Below are 13294 nucleotides of genomic sequence, written 5' to 3'. Positions count from 1 at the left end.
CTTCCGACTTATTTTCTCTTTGATTTGATGGTCACTCCCAACCTCCTGTATCCTTTACTCTAAAGAATATCACAAAGCTTACCTGTGTTCAGTGTCTGTTTCTTAATGTATGTATGTCAAATGGCCACATAAAGCATAAGAACTTACATCCTTTTTCCACATTAGTTTTGTTTTTGGCTTAGCATTTATTTACTCATCAAAAAATATGATCCTCAAGTTTCTCTTTTGCACAGTGGTGGTTCTTAAAATTCTGCTTTGGTTCCTATACGTACTTTTCAATAATTATGATAATTTCACCATGTCACAATATGACACCCTACGTACTTCATATCCACTTTAACAATAGGGCTAGGTCATCAATGCACAGGGGTCTGAAAAGTTATTTTTTTATTTTATTTTTTTCCCCATAGAAGGAATGAATGATATAGGCTACAGTTTTAAATAAAGTAAAGGTGCTGCAAATTTCAATATCCACATATTGATATCATTTTTATAATCATTATAAATGGTTAATCATCAAGATATTTAAGAAGGTCAGTCAGCAAAGCATTTAATTTCTCCAGAATTGCTTGAGTTTACCTTAGGAAAAGATCGTTGCGAGTCAGTCAGGCTCCCATACGTCCTCAATTATCGCACCTCAGGCTAGCTGCAAGGGCTAAAATCCCTGTGCCAAGCCTAATTTCAGAGATAAATATGAGAGTTGAAAGAACGTCTTTACCACAAATTGAGATGAACAAGTGAGGCTTCCCTTTAAGCCGAGGAGTCATCACTGAGTCTTGCCTTGTCCTTGTAAGGTCATTCTGCTACTTTTGTTCCTTTGCTGTTTTCCGTGACGAGTTGTTTCTCTCTGTGATATCAACAATTGAGATAGAAAAAAATAGTGTTGACAACAATTAAGAGAGGATAAAAATAGTGTTGCACAAAATTGGGAGAGATCTTTCTAAAATGAATTCAAATTTTTAACCTGGATATATGAAGATTGCTTGCATTATTTTCCTGGATAATTGCTTTTCATTTGGGATACTTTCTGTATTCATGAATTTGGAGTGATTTTATTCTATCGATGATTATATTTGTAGCAAGAATATTTTGGTTAAAGTGACTCAATGACCTTTTATAGAGACAATGAACCCTAATAAACATGTTAATCTATCTCCTATTTGTCATATGCTGAGAATATTTATTTATTCACAATGTGTTATTCAAAACAATTTTGTTTACGCATATGACAACCTCTTTAGTATGTCATGTATCATTATCATAATGGGTATGAGGAAAATTCTTTTAGTTATGATTGCAGAGATTACATTTACTTTATTAGATTATTATTCCACAGATTACCCGTGTTTTATCAGACATTCAGGATTTAGCCCTATTTCTTATCAGTAAAGATTACATACTTTAATTGTTCTACAAATGAAATAGATATATATGATAGGCTACTGCAGATATAGAATATTCTCTTGGGTCTAATAGAAACTCTACTGTAACTCTACTATACTTCTTAAGTATTATCCTTAAACTCTCGGATATAACTATAACAGGTTATGGTCATTAAAAATTATTATATTAAAAGGAAGAGGATTAAAGATAACATCCTATATATTTATTGATAAAGGTATCAATGAGAGTGAATAACTTCACATTCAATCATTCAGTCTCATCAATACCTTTGTCTACATTTGTCTCAAAGAATCTATTCTTAGGTTGTGATTTTATTTTATTTATTTATTTATTTTATTTTTCTTTGTAGTGTCTGGAGCTGTAATCTTAGCTGAACACAGTAGTTCTTAAAAAACTTAATTGATTGTAAAGAAGCAGGTTGCAGTGCACAGTATATGAAGAAAAAAACAGTATTCCAGGGAATTAGTTAAATGCATGTAGAGATATTTATGATAACATCTTATAACTGCTGACTTTCTAGACCATGTGACATGTGTAAGGATATCCTGCTGATAAACCTGAGATAAAATGGAGAAGGTAGCACATCCTGTGCCATAGGGGACCGTACGTAGAAAACGCGTGCGAACCTCACGTGAATAATTCTTGTACTGCTGCAAAGCAAATGAATAAACTACCCTCCACCCCCCCCCCCTTTTTTTAGGAACAGAGCTACATTTAACGCTGTTGCTCACCTGTTTTCAGTATGATTCTCTGTTGGTCTGATACTTTGGAAGAGCTCACCATGATGTCCGCAGGTGCCAAAATGGTTTCCCCCTCTGAAGGACTTGGCGCCTCGGCCTTCTATGTATCTTTTATCGAACGGGCAGGTCTCCTTCCTTTCTCGACTTCTGATGATAATTTTTGGGCTTCTATGAATGCTAGAGTACCTTCCTCCCTCCGAAACCTCCGTCATGGTAGTCGGCCCGTGCATCTGAACAGGAATGGTCCCGGCTAAGTTCACCTCATAGGCGGCCGAGATATCCATTCTGAGCAGACTTTACCCATTTTAATTAGTTTGTGACTCTTTAGTTCTTAGAAAAGGGATATACAAGCTTGTATTTTACGTATTATCTTCTCTCTGTATGATACGACCCTTTAGTGAATAGAAAGTTTCTCTGCTATGAGAGTATTAGAACTGTTCTTATTGATGAATGATCATTCTATTATAGATCTGTCTAGTATTTATTAGCCATATGTTTAAGATACCCAGCAATTTCTCTACACTTGTATATACTGAAATGTATTTACTAGTAATTGAATTTATGAGTATGGAACTGAGCTATTCAACTACATTCTTTGTATGACTTGAGATTTAATGAGAAAAAGGAAATGTAACATTCTGTTTTAAACTGTATTAATATTATTAACATTAATTTCCTCATCTTGCTATGTACTTATTTTTGTATGGTTTATAAGTCAAAATAATAGCTGATCATGGAAATGATTGAAAGACCCAAATGTGCCAAAAAAAACTTTTTTGAAAACTGGATGTCAAAAAGATGTTACGCTAAGTTTCTAGCAGTATCACCTCCCACCCCCTTGCTTATTTACAGACTCTCTTAAGATGGCCTTGAAAGTAGCATGTGGCATAGGTACAAATACTGTGAAGCCATAGTTATTGTATGGGACAATACACTTATGTGGCTTGAGTAGGGGCTTAACCTTGAAGTCGCTCTCCCTCCGTTAGTTGGTGCGTGATACGATTTTCCTCGCCTTTTCAGATGTCAAACATAACCAGCCCTCAGCGGTTTTCAGGAACCTTTGACCACTTTTACGATGGGCATTACGAGGCAGACATTAGTACCCAGATGAAGGTACCAAAGAGAATACGTGTCACAGGTACTGTATTTTTTTTTTGTTTTGTTTTTTTCTTTCTTTCTCTTTCTCTCTCCTCCTTTTGTGTGTGTTGTGTGTGAATTAGGGTGTTTGTGTTTGTATAGGTGGGATATATGTGTTTATGATTAAATGAATGAATATGTATATGAATGTGTATATGATTTAATGACTTTATTTTTGTGTTAATGTGTGGTTGTTTCTGTATTTGTGTGGATTTGGATATGTGTGTGTGTGTGTGTGTGTGTGTGTGTAGATGTGCATGTGCAGGCATGCATGAGTGTATACATGCATGCATGGATATAGGTATATATGGAAGTATTTGTATGTTAATATTTTCTATTATAGATTTACTTTTTTGGGCAAGCCCTTCTTCACATTGTAAAAATACGCTGAAATGTAATAGAAGTAATTGCCCATATTAATAGTTATCTTGTTTTTCAGGAGATAATGAGGATGACCCAACAGTTAACTGGGCTCGGTACAATGGAGTTAACGAGAAGTTTGAAATGAGCGTTCCAGATCGTATTGTTGTGGCAGGTATGATGTCATTACCAGACAAATTAACCATAGCAGGTAATATGCATAAGACACTCTTTCAATATTGGACATTGGAGAGAGACCTAGGTTTCCCTGCCCAGCCATTGAGAACCTTTAGTTCCTCTCGGGCTTCACTGAGGAGCCGTAGAGTAGATGCCCTTTATGTGCACGAGACCAAAACAAGAGAGCGTTAACCCATTCACGCCGGGGCAGTTCCGGCTTTGCGCGGTCGCAATACCGGGGTTCTCAAACGCATAAGCCTAACGCCTCGAGATTCTCGGGCGCACAAGCCGCAAGCCTCGGTTGCCCGCTCGCTCTACCCGAGCGCGCGGCTTCCCCTCATAGCGCGTCCAGGGCGTCTGACGCGAAAACCACAATACGTGCTATCACGTCAACCGGCGTGAATGGGTTAAATTGCAGTAAGACAGCGCTGAGCAAATGTTGAGGTCAGCGGATGTGAACGTCATGTTAATTATTATTTTTGCTTTTGTTCTTTTGTTTTGGGGGAGAAAAGGGAATCCTCTAGGCTTCTCTTTTTGTTAATGATGGTAATAGAGTATTTTTGTGCAAATACATATCTAAAAAAAAGGGGGGGGAAGGATAGTATTCGAGAAGAATCTTCAAAGTCCTCAGTTTTACGAGTCAGAGAAGTACCAATGAAAAGGTGTCTCTCCATTGTCCTGCTCATGGAAGAATCATGCCATTGCTGTCAGGGAATGTGCAAGGAAGTGCGAGTCGTCTGCAGTGAGAGCTTCTTGGCTACGGGTTGCTGGTGGTGGTGTGTGTTTTGCAACTGTGGTGCTTTCACGGGAAAGGTGTTTCGTTCAAAACTGATTCACTGCCTCGGTTCAAATTATGAGTGGTTTGTTGTTTTTCATCATTAATGATATGATAATGGTAATATTAATGGTTTTTGTTTTTGATTTTGTGTTATTATTGTAATGGTTAATATTATTCTTAGAATTGGTCTGACTATTACTATGACAGCTATTGCAATAATGATTATTAATGATTATGGCTAGTTTCTCTTACTACCACTACTAGTACTCTGCTACCATTCCTGCTTCTTTAACTACAAATATTTCCACCACTTGTATTACTATTATTCTTATCATTGTTATACTTATTTTTATTATCATCATGATCATTATCATTGTTATTATTATTATTATCATTATTGTGTGTGTATACAGGGTTCCAAGTTCTAGTATGTGTGTGCTTGCTAATGCGTGTGTACGTATGTATGAACATGCACATACTTATTAATGACAATTGGGCTTTAAGCTTGATTTAGTTTTTCTCAGTTCAGACACCCTTCTGTCAGGAAATCTCACTCATACTTCTTACACGCACGCTTGAATTTTTTTGGTATGTTGTGTATTGTTAAAAAGAGAGAGATCCAAGAGGGGAAGATTAATATATCAGGGGGATTTTTTTTATTTGTTTCTTTCTTCTTGTTTGTCTTTGTTTCTTTTTATTGTCAGTTATCTTTCCAATTTGAGTGATGATGTGTTCTGCTTGTTTTTTTGTGTTTTTTAGTTTTTTGACACTAGTTTGATCATTTATTTTCCTTTTGAATTTAAAGCTGAGTAAGTGTAGAGTAATGATTATTTTTTAACTATTTTGAAAGAATTTTCCTTTTGAATTTAAAGCTGAGTAAGTGTAGAGTATTGATTATTAAAAAAAAAAAAAAATCAGTGTTTTTGGATAAATATCAGAGTCTACCACATTTTATTGTTAGTCTTTAACATAGAAATGCAATATATAATGCTGATATATAGTCATGGTATCTACTTATGTAATACAAGATTCAGGGAGATTTCACTTCATCAACACAACTCTCATTCAAGGTGGAGAGCAGCACATAGGAACGCGAGGAGTTCCGCGGGAAGTGGAGGTGGAGAAGTCAATAATGCCGACACCAGATCCCGTTCAGTTCAGAGTACAGGTAAACGATACTATTTTTCTCTCTTTCTTTCTTTCTTTCTCTTTCTCTCTATCCCATCCTCTATCCTCATGCTCTCTGTCTCACTACTGGCTAAGTTGAATTATATATATACATATCTTCTTTTCTAATTTTTTTTTTTTTTTTTTAATGGAATGTAGTTGTCATAAAGATTTTCCAATGGTCTTGTACGAGGTCATTTCGCCCCGAATCTCTTGAGAACAAACCATTTGGGTCTCTTACAGAATGTACACCATCCCTCACCTGAGCATCTCTCTTGGAGGGTATTATAAATTGTTACCTTGATCAACACCCGACACTCATTGCGTGCCCTTCTAAGACACGAGCTAGAGAGTCGCATGGCATTGTGTAGTGGCTTAGATTCTGTCGGGAAGGAGCGACATTGCGTTCCTTGCCATCAATGTTCCTACTTGTACTCATGATTCATTTCTTTTTTTTTCTTTTTTTTCTGTCTTTCTTTCTTTTTTTTTTATTACATTCTGTAAGGATATTGATTGATATTAATACTGAAGTTTTGACATTAAAAAGGAATGACTGTTTTTGTAGTTTCGGTGAAGTTAGATGCATTGTCGTAGTGTCTTGGTATTGGGGTAATTGTATACTTTTTTGCTGTGTACTTAGAGTAGGTCCAATGTACTGGTATGGACACTTGTACTGTGAAGTTTTGACTTGAGTGTGTTTAATTAAAAAAAGATCATTATATTAATCTCCTGATATACATACATATATATATATTCAAATGGTTATTTCTATGATTTACATTGCACATGACAACAAAGTCAGGATGAATTACACAACAGCATAACTGACGTGCGCAATCTCTCTCTCTCTCTCGTCCCAAACTAGACCCCACCTCGCACAATTACCCTCGACAGCTACAACTACCCCGGTGTCGATGATATTTCTCCGACTGAGGACAAAGAGAGCAGCACCCCAGGATCGGCTCCAACCATCCTCCCACGCGGCTCCAACTCCGTCTTGCATGCTGTGTGAGTCGAGGTTTCCTTTGGTAGTTCTGGGGCATTAGAATAGAATTATGAAAAGGTTATGAGAGGGAGTGAAGTGTGGGTGTGGATGTGGGTGTGGGGGTGTGGGTGTGGGTGTGGGTGTGGGTGTGTGTGTGTGTGGGTGTGTACGTGCGGGTGTGTGTGTGTGAGTGTGTGTGTGTGTTCACATGTGTATGCGTATATAGAATGGCTATAGAATATAGAATATCTTTACATTAGAAGTCTAAAACATGATTCAATACTTTTTGATAAACAAATTAAGTTTAAAGCTTTAGAAGTACTAGCTTAATAGTTATTGAAAGTAGAAGTTTTTCTTTTGTCTTTTTTTCAATCATTTTATTTTCCTGATGTCCTTTCCTACACCAGTGAAGTAAATAGATTGTAAGTTCCTTTTAGGATGTAGTTGTAGATTATAAGTTGTATAAACTACTACAGTTCTTGGAGATCCTATCCATTGTCTGGTAGTAGGAATTATGGATTCTTTATATGTGACTTGCATTGCATTAAGTAAACAGACAGGAACTAGGACTGTGCATGCTGAAAATGTTGCCTTTGATGTTATTATTCATGTATAAAAAGTGCTTTGCAATTAACGGTGGTCGTCCAGCAATGTCTGAGTCTTATATGTTCCATTTAATCATTGTTATATTCTGTATATGAGAAAATGCATGACAGTTAGAATGCCTAAATATAGATGATGAATAGCATTGGTTCTTTCTTTGTAAAGAATCTGATACCATATATGTCAGACTAATATCTCAACCTTTAAATGCTTTTAGGAAGGGGATTATTAGTATGCAAACCCTCTGGTATCTGTCTGCTGGTATTTTTGGTGTCCTAAAGTGTAAAAAATCTCCTCTATTAGAAGCCCTCCTTCTGTGTTGATGTTTACTCTAATACCATACACCCTTAACACCAGTTGGCCACTATAAACAGCATACGGACCTCAGTTTTCTTGCCTGGCAGATAGGGAATATTCCTCGATGCTGGGTAGAAACTTTGAGATCTGCATGACATGTTTATAGAGGTTTCTTATAGGGTGGTAAGGGGATATACACGCTTCTGTGTTTATAAGCTGCCCTCTCTCCGTTTTTATGTACTCACCTTTATAGGCTCAACACCTGACTTCATTAACTATTTAGAGACATTAATATTACCCCATTGTGCAGTTGCCGCCCTTCTGTAAAATTATTATTTATCATGTGATTGGTTTATTACCATCCCCCTCAAGAAAAACTTGTAGGTGTGAAAAAGCTATTTGTCATATAATCAATACTATAAAGAAGTTAACCCACTGGTGACAGATGGCATTTTTCCATACCCTGGCAAAGGTGGGCCAGCTTTCCAGATGGCACCCATACATGCCATGACAATGGAGGTTGACTTCTTCTCCGTGCTCTATCCCGGCATGGAGTTTTATGCCCATCTTGATATTAATTATGGCATAGTGGCCAGTTCACTCCCTGTCATATCCGAATGCCACCGGGTAGAGATGCAGGCAGGACCTTAATAATTATACGAGATCCAAGGAGTAGCCAACAAAAGTAGATAATTAAAAACAGTCATAACTGTAATTGTGTTTAAAGTGATTGTATGTCTTCTGAATGAGTTCCAAACTCACTGATATTAAGGTCACCATTTCTTTTATAAGCAGTTGCAGCTCCTAAGCATGTAAGTATGGTATCAGGGTTTGGTCTCTTGGTTGCTAAAGAATGACCATTTAATATCATTGGAAACTTAAGGTTATGATTAGGTTTATGCCAGTAAATGAGGTCTTGAGGGTTTGCTGTATATTAGTTTGCTTTTATTAATACAGTAACAGAGGATGTATCTGGCTTAGGACAGTCTTAGTAAAAAAAAAAGAGCTAAGTTGTTTTGTTGATATGTCCATATAAATTTAATTGATTGCAATGGTTCCTTCACCAGATTTTCCTCTTGCAGCTTGGTAGGTTTTCATATATTAAACACATATTGACCTTGTAATTCTTTTTCTATGTGAACTGCAGCAGTGACCTGGACCTTGGGTATGTCATTCAGTTTTTTGTTTTCTTTTTTTTTTTTTTTTGTGCATATATTTGCTTGGGCGCTCAGTGATATACTAAAGCAGATTATTCATACACCTTTCACATACTTCTATTCCCTTTTGCTACATATTTCTCACGAGCACATTGCTGACTTTCTTTTTTTTTTTTTTTTTTTTATAGTATTAAGGTTGTATGCATGTTGCCATCTCTGCATGACCTTTTATGACATAGTATGTGTTATATACTACTGGTGTATATGTGTGGGACCTTGAATATGTATGTGAATATGCCTATTGAATCAGTTGTTCAGTGCATGTTGAGTGTACTTTCAGTTTGAAAGCAGGTGTCGCACATTTTTACATTGTGCCATTTTAGGAGAAGTGATTAGAGAGAATCCTGCTAATTTGGAAGTTCTGCCTGTGGGTAGGTCAGAGAAAAAAATGGTCTTGTAATCCTTCATGCCGTTCAGAAGCAATGAAAAGGAGGAATGAAGATAAGCAGAGCATTTTCAAGTCTTAGGGGGTTTAGGACCTTTAACCCATTGGTCGCGGTATTGAAAAAAGGTCTGTGCAGTAGGATGGCTGTTTTACATGTCTAGCATGGTGCCATCCGCACCTATGACCGACTCTGCCTTTGCAGCAAATCATGCCATCCGCTGCTAATGGGTTAAAGATTAGGTTATGCTTTGGTACATTATATTCACATATATGTATAGATAGTATGTGACATGTTCTCTGTCATTAAATACATATATGCAGTGGTACATTCAGGTTATTATATACATCCAGTTGTATTTACACACTTAGTTTTCGCCAGGAGCCCATTTACCGAACCCGTCCCGTCATCATCTAGAAACTTACTGAAGGGGATAAATTTTCCTCTACTCTCAATAATCCACACAAATATCTTGTACAAATTATTACATCAAAAGAACTCAGGACTCAGGATTTCTCCATTTGATAATATTGAAAAGAATGTTATTATGGTTGAAAGGGATACTTATATGTAGACTTTAGTTATTTAATGGGAAAAAATAGTTAGATTTATAACATAGAGAGATAGGAAAATGTCTTCCATTTGATTAGCAATATTTTAGGTTTGGTATTCAGAATTTAGTTAGGTTATAGACTAGTAAATCTGTTTGCTTGGGGCAATGATCTATTCAATTTGTTGTAGTGAAGTAGATAAAATTCTAGATATGTTGGTAAGTGTAGATTTGTGCACAAATATGTTTGTGGTGTGTGCTTCCATGTGTAAATGATGCAGTACTTTCTAAATTTTTGTTTGTAAAAGTTGTAACATTTCCTAAGGAGTGAGAGATTTTTCCCTTTTGTCTTTTTTCTTTGAACGAATTAATAAACCTCCCATGTCTATGATCCCCCGTGGTCTCATTGCAGGCGCGACACGGGCACCCCCGGCATAACGACAGACCTGAGCCCGAGCGAAGAGATCTCCCTCCTCCGGCGGCAGGTTGGGAGGCTAAACCGGCGGGTGATGGCCCTGGAGCTGGACACGCAGCAACGCGCACACCGGGAAATGATAATGTACACCCTTGGCGTGGCTTACTTCCTCATCAAGGCCATTCTCTGGATCAACAGAAACTGAATAACGGGAACAAGCGTGCGAAGGTCATCATCGGTATAATAAAAGGTAATCTTCATTTTGGTGCTGCCGGAGGAAGTGCGAAGCTTTGGCTGTCCTCTAGAACCGCGGGTAGAGATGCTGCGGAAAACAGCCAGTGCTTCGTCTCGTTCCTACAAGATGAATTATCATTTTCCGTGTCTGTTACATGATTGTAAAGCCAGATTGGCGTGGCACCATCTCTTATAATTGTTCCAGACAGCGATTTTTACCCAAGAGTGGCACTTGTAAGTCTTATACCTAAACTTTTTATTATTATTGTACAGCAAGCTATGATTGTGATGAGCCTTTTTTTAGGCTAGTAATAATGATAAACATCATGAGTATTTAGCTCAGCAATATCGTAATCTTTTAAAGTGACACAATGTATATTTTGCTTCACACTTTTTTATGTAAGAAACAGCTGGAAGTGCATCTTAAGCTAAGGAGATATTGTATGTAATATGCATAGTTGATATAGCTAGATGTATCTGTATTTTCCTTAGTTTTTCATTTGATGATTTTGCATAAAAAAACATATACCACAGATTGTACTATATTTTCAGCCAGGATTTCTGTACCAACATGGTTCTTCCTTATATTGGCCAGTATGTGACAAATTTGATGCCATTAGTAAAAAAAGAAAATACAGTAGGTTTTATTACCATGTCTATTTTTTCAGTCACGTGATTTTTTACAGGATCGTTCACTTCTCTTGTACGATACAATGTGATGTGGCTGTATGATAGGTAGATCAATTGTGAGCACTCCCAGCGGTGTATGCATCCTGAGACGTCGGGACCAAAGTTGGCATTGCAAGTCCAAAATCCGACTGAAAACAATGCGTCAGTCCATGTCAACAAAGCACCTCCAAACATCCAGACAAAAGGGACACAATTAGTCACTAAGACCGTTACGGATATATAATTTCTGGGATAAACCCGAGAGGCACTTAACTGCTGCAGTACAACCCCTCAGGGGGAAAAAAAGGAGAGTGGTTGAGTGAAATGTTATCATGAGAGACTGGTATGATATTTTTGTTTCCATTTTTTTTTTTCTCTCTCTCTCTCTTTCTCTATTGCAAGTGGGTGGTTGTGAACTGAATTCCTCCTTCACTAGTCAGCACTTCTATAACATGTGTCTCAGTTCAGCTGAAGATATTGCTCCTTGGCCCATGTCTCAGAGGTTATGAGTGTTGTGAGGATATGAGGATCTCTCTTGCATGTCTCAGTCAGGTCTGATGTCTTGACTGTTGGGATTGTTCTCAGGGGAAAGCGTATGTTTGCAAGTATTTGCCAGTGCGGAACAGCCAGGGGTGGAGATGTGTGAGTTAAACTCCCATTTTAACAAATAACCGAAGCTCTTTACATTCAAGAACTGTGGTTCTGAACTAAATACACAAAAGACAGGTGATGGTAGATATCCTAGATGTTATGATATGGCTTTGTCCTACATAATATTGCTGTTATGTAACCATGTATATTAAATATAAAGATCAGATCAATATAATTTAGTTCCAGATGTTCTTTCTCATGAATGACTGTTGGGCATTATACAGATGTACTGTAAATTCATCAAGATTTTAGAAGATACTGTAGTATTTATGGTTTTCAAATAAACATTGAAGATTTTATTTATTATTATTATTATTTTTGTTTTAGAAAATGTGCACATCAATGATAAAACCTCCCCATTTGTTCTCAATACTCATTTACATTTTGTCTTATCTCTAGCAGCCAGGAACAGAACAGCTGGTCATGTTAGTGTAACCGACAGTGAATTACTGTTCCAAAAACAAATTGAATGCGTTCATCGGATATTTAGGGTAAAGGATGCCTCAGGTATCCAAATTGTAACAAGTTTTTTATTTTGAAAAATGAAACAGTTATTATTGGAGACTATAGGAAGGACTAATGTGGTCTTGAGTTCCACTAATCCAAACGTGTAAGTTCAAGTTTATGATAATTTATATACTACACTGAAGGCAAAAATAATGCTTTAGAGTAAAAAAAGAAAAAGCTTGCCAGAGCTTCTAGCATATTAAACATTTGGGAAATGACATTCAGTAATATGCAATCTTTCAAGCCTAAATCAGTCAGCTTTAGGAAATGGGTATCTTAAAGGCTTTCAGTCGTCGAAGGACATCTTTCCTTGCAAGCTATTTTCTTTGCCACATTTGTGAAACACATCTGGAGATTGGAAGGATAATAGCTTATTCAGAAATGTGGTATCATTGTTATGTAAATAGCCAATGAATTTTGATATATATATGTACGTTATTAGAGTCTATGAACTTTTGAAGCAGTGGCAGGTCTTGTGAAACAGATGTTTGTATTGTCTCCCTATCTCGCTCTCTCTCTCTCTTGGTCGAGGACGGTGAAGTTATATTTTTTGCATTTTTATCTGTAGATTTTGCCAGTGTTTGGTGTTCTCATTGAAGGTAATTTTCCTGATTATTATCTGATTTTATTATTATTATTATTATTCTTTCTTTCTTGAATTATTATTTTTTCTAATGCGAGAATTATTACGGTTCTATTTGAAACCACTTTTGTAACTGAGATTATTACTATGTTCTGTCTTGTAGTAGTAATAACATTATGGTTAGTGTTATTACTGCTCAAGACTATTGTAAACACACTGCACTTATTAATATTTACTCTCCAATGAAAAACCTACAATGTATTTAAACTGGTTTTGCAATATAATGTGAGTTTTTCATTGCATGTCACTGTGGTATTGTGTTTTTGCTCTTTCACTTTACTCCTGTTCCCAATACCACTTATAATGACACTCCTGGTATGGACATTTATAGCATTATAATTACTAGCACATTACTGTGGATTCATTTCGTAATTGAC

General features: G+C 36.6%; 1 protein-coding gene across 13 annotated transcripts in view; it reads left to right on the top strand.

Moving 5' to 3' along the window:
* The window catches only part of Tango11 (transport and golgi organization 11), an 18255-nt gene that overhangs the window by 1462 nt on the left and 3499 nt on the right, over positions 1–13294 (top strand). For 3 of the 13 annotated variants that reach the window (XM_043007303.2, XM_043007305.2, XM_043007304.2), the window contains exons 2-8: positions 3165–3282; positions 3721–3852; positions 5667–5764; positions 6007–6045; positions 6629–6771; positions 8796–8813; positions 10211–11427. In XM_043007303.2, the coding sequence (XP_042863237.1) occupies positions 3165–3282; positions 3721–3852; positions 5667–5764; positions 6007–6045; positions 6629–6771; positions 8796–8813; positions 10211–10418 (756 nt within the window). In that variant the 3' untranslated portion in view covers positions 10419–11427. Of the gene's footprint in view, positions 1–3164; positions 3283–3720; positions 3853–5666; positions 5765–6006; positions 6046–6628; positions 6772–8795; positions 8814–10210; positions 11428–13294 lie in introns of those variants that run through there. The other 10 variants (XM_043007313.2, XM_086544824.1, XM_043007311.2 and 7 more) reach the window with 8 other exon arrangements.

The sequence above is a fragment of the Penaeus japonicus genome, unplaced genomic scaffold (assembly GCF_977035675.1).
Source record: "Penaeus japonicus unplaced genomic scaffold, GWHDUDI00000001_assembly GWHDUDI00000015, whole genome shotgun sequence".
NCBI lineage: Eukaryota > Metazoa > Arthropoda > Malacostraca > Decapoda > Penaeidae > Penaeus > Penaeus japonicus.
This window is presented reverse-complemented; position numbering and strand designations above follow the sequence as displayed.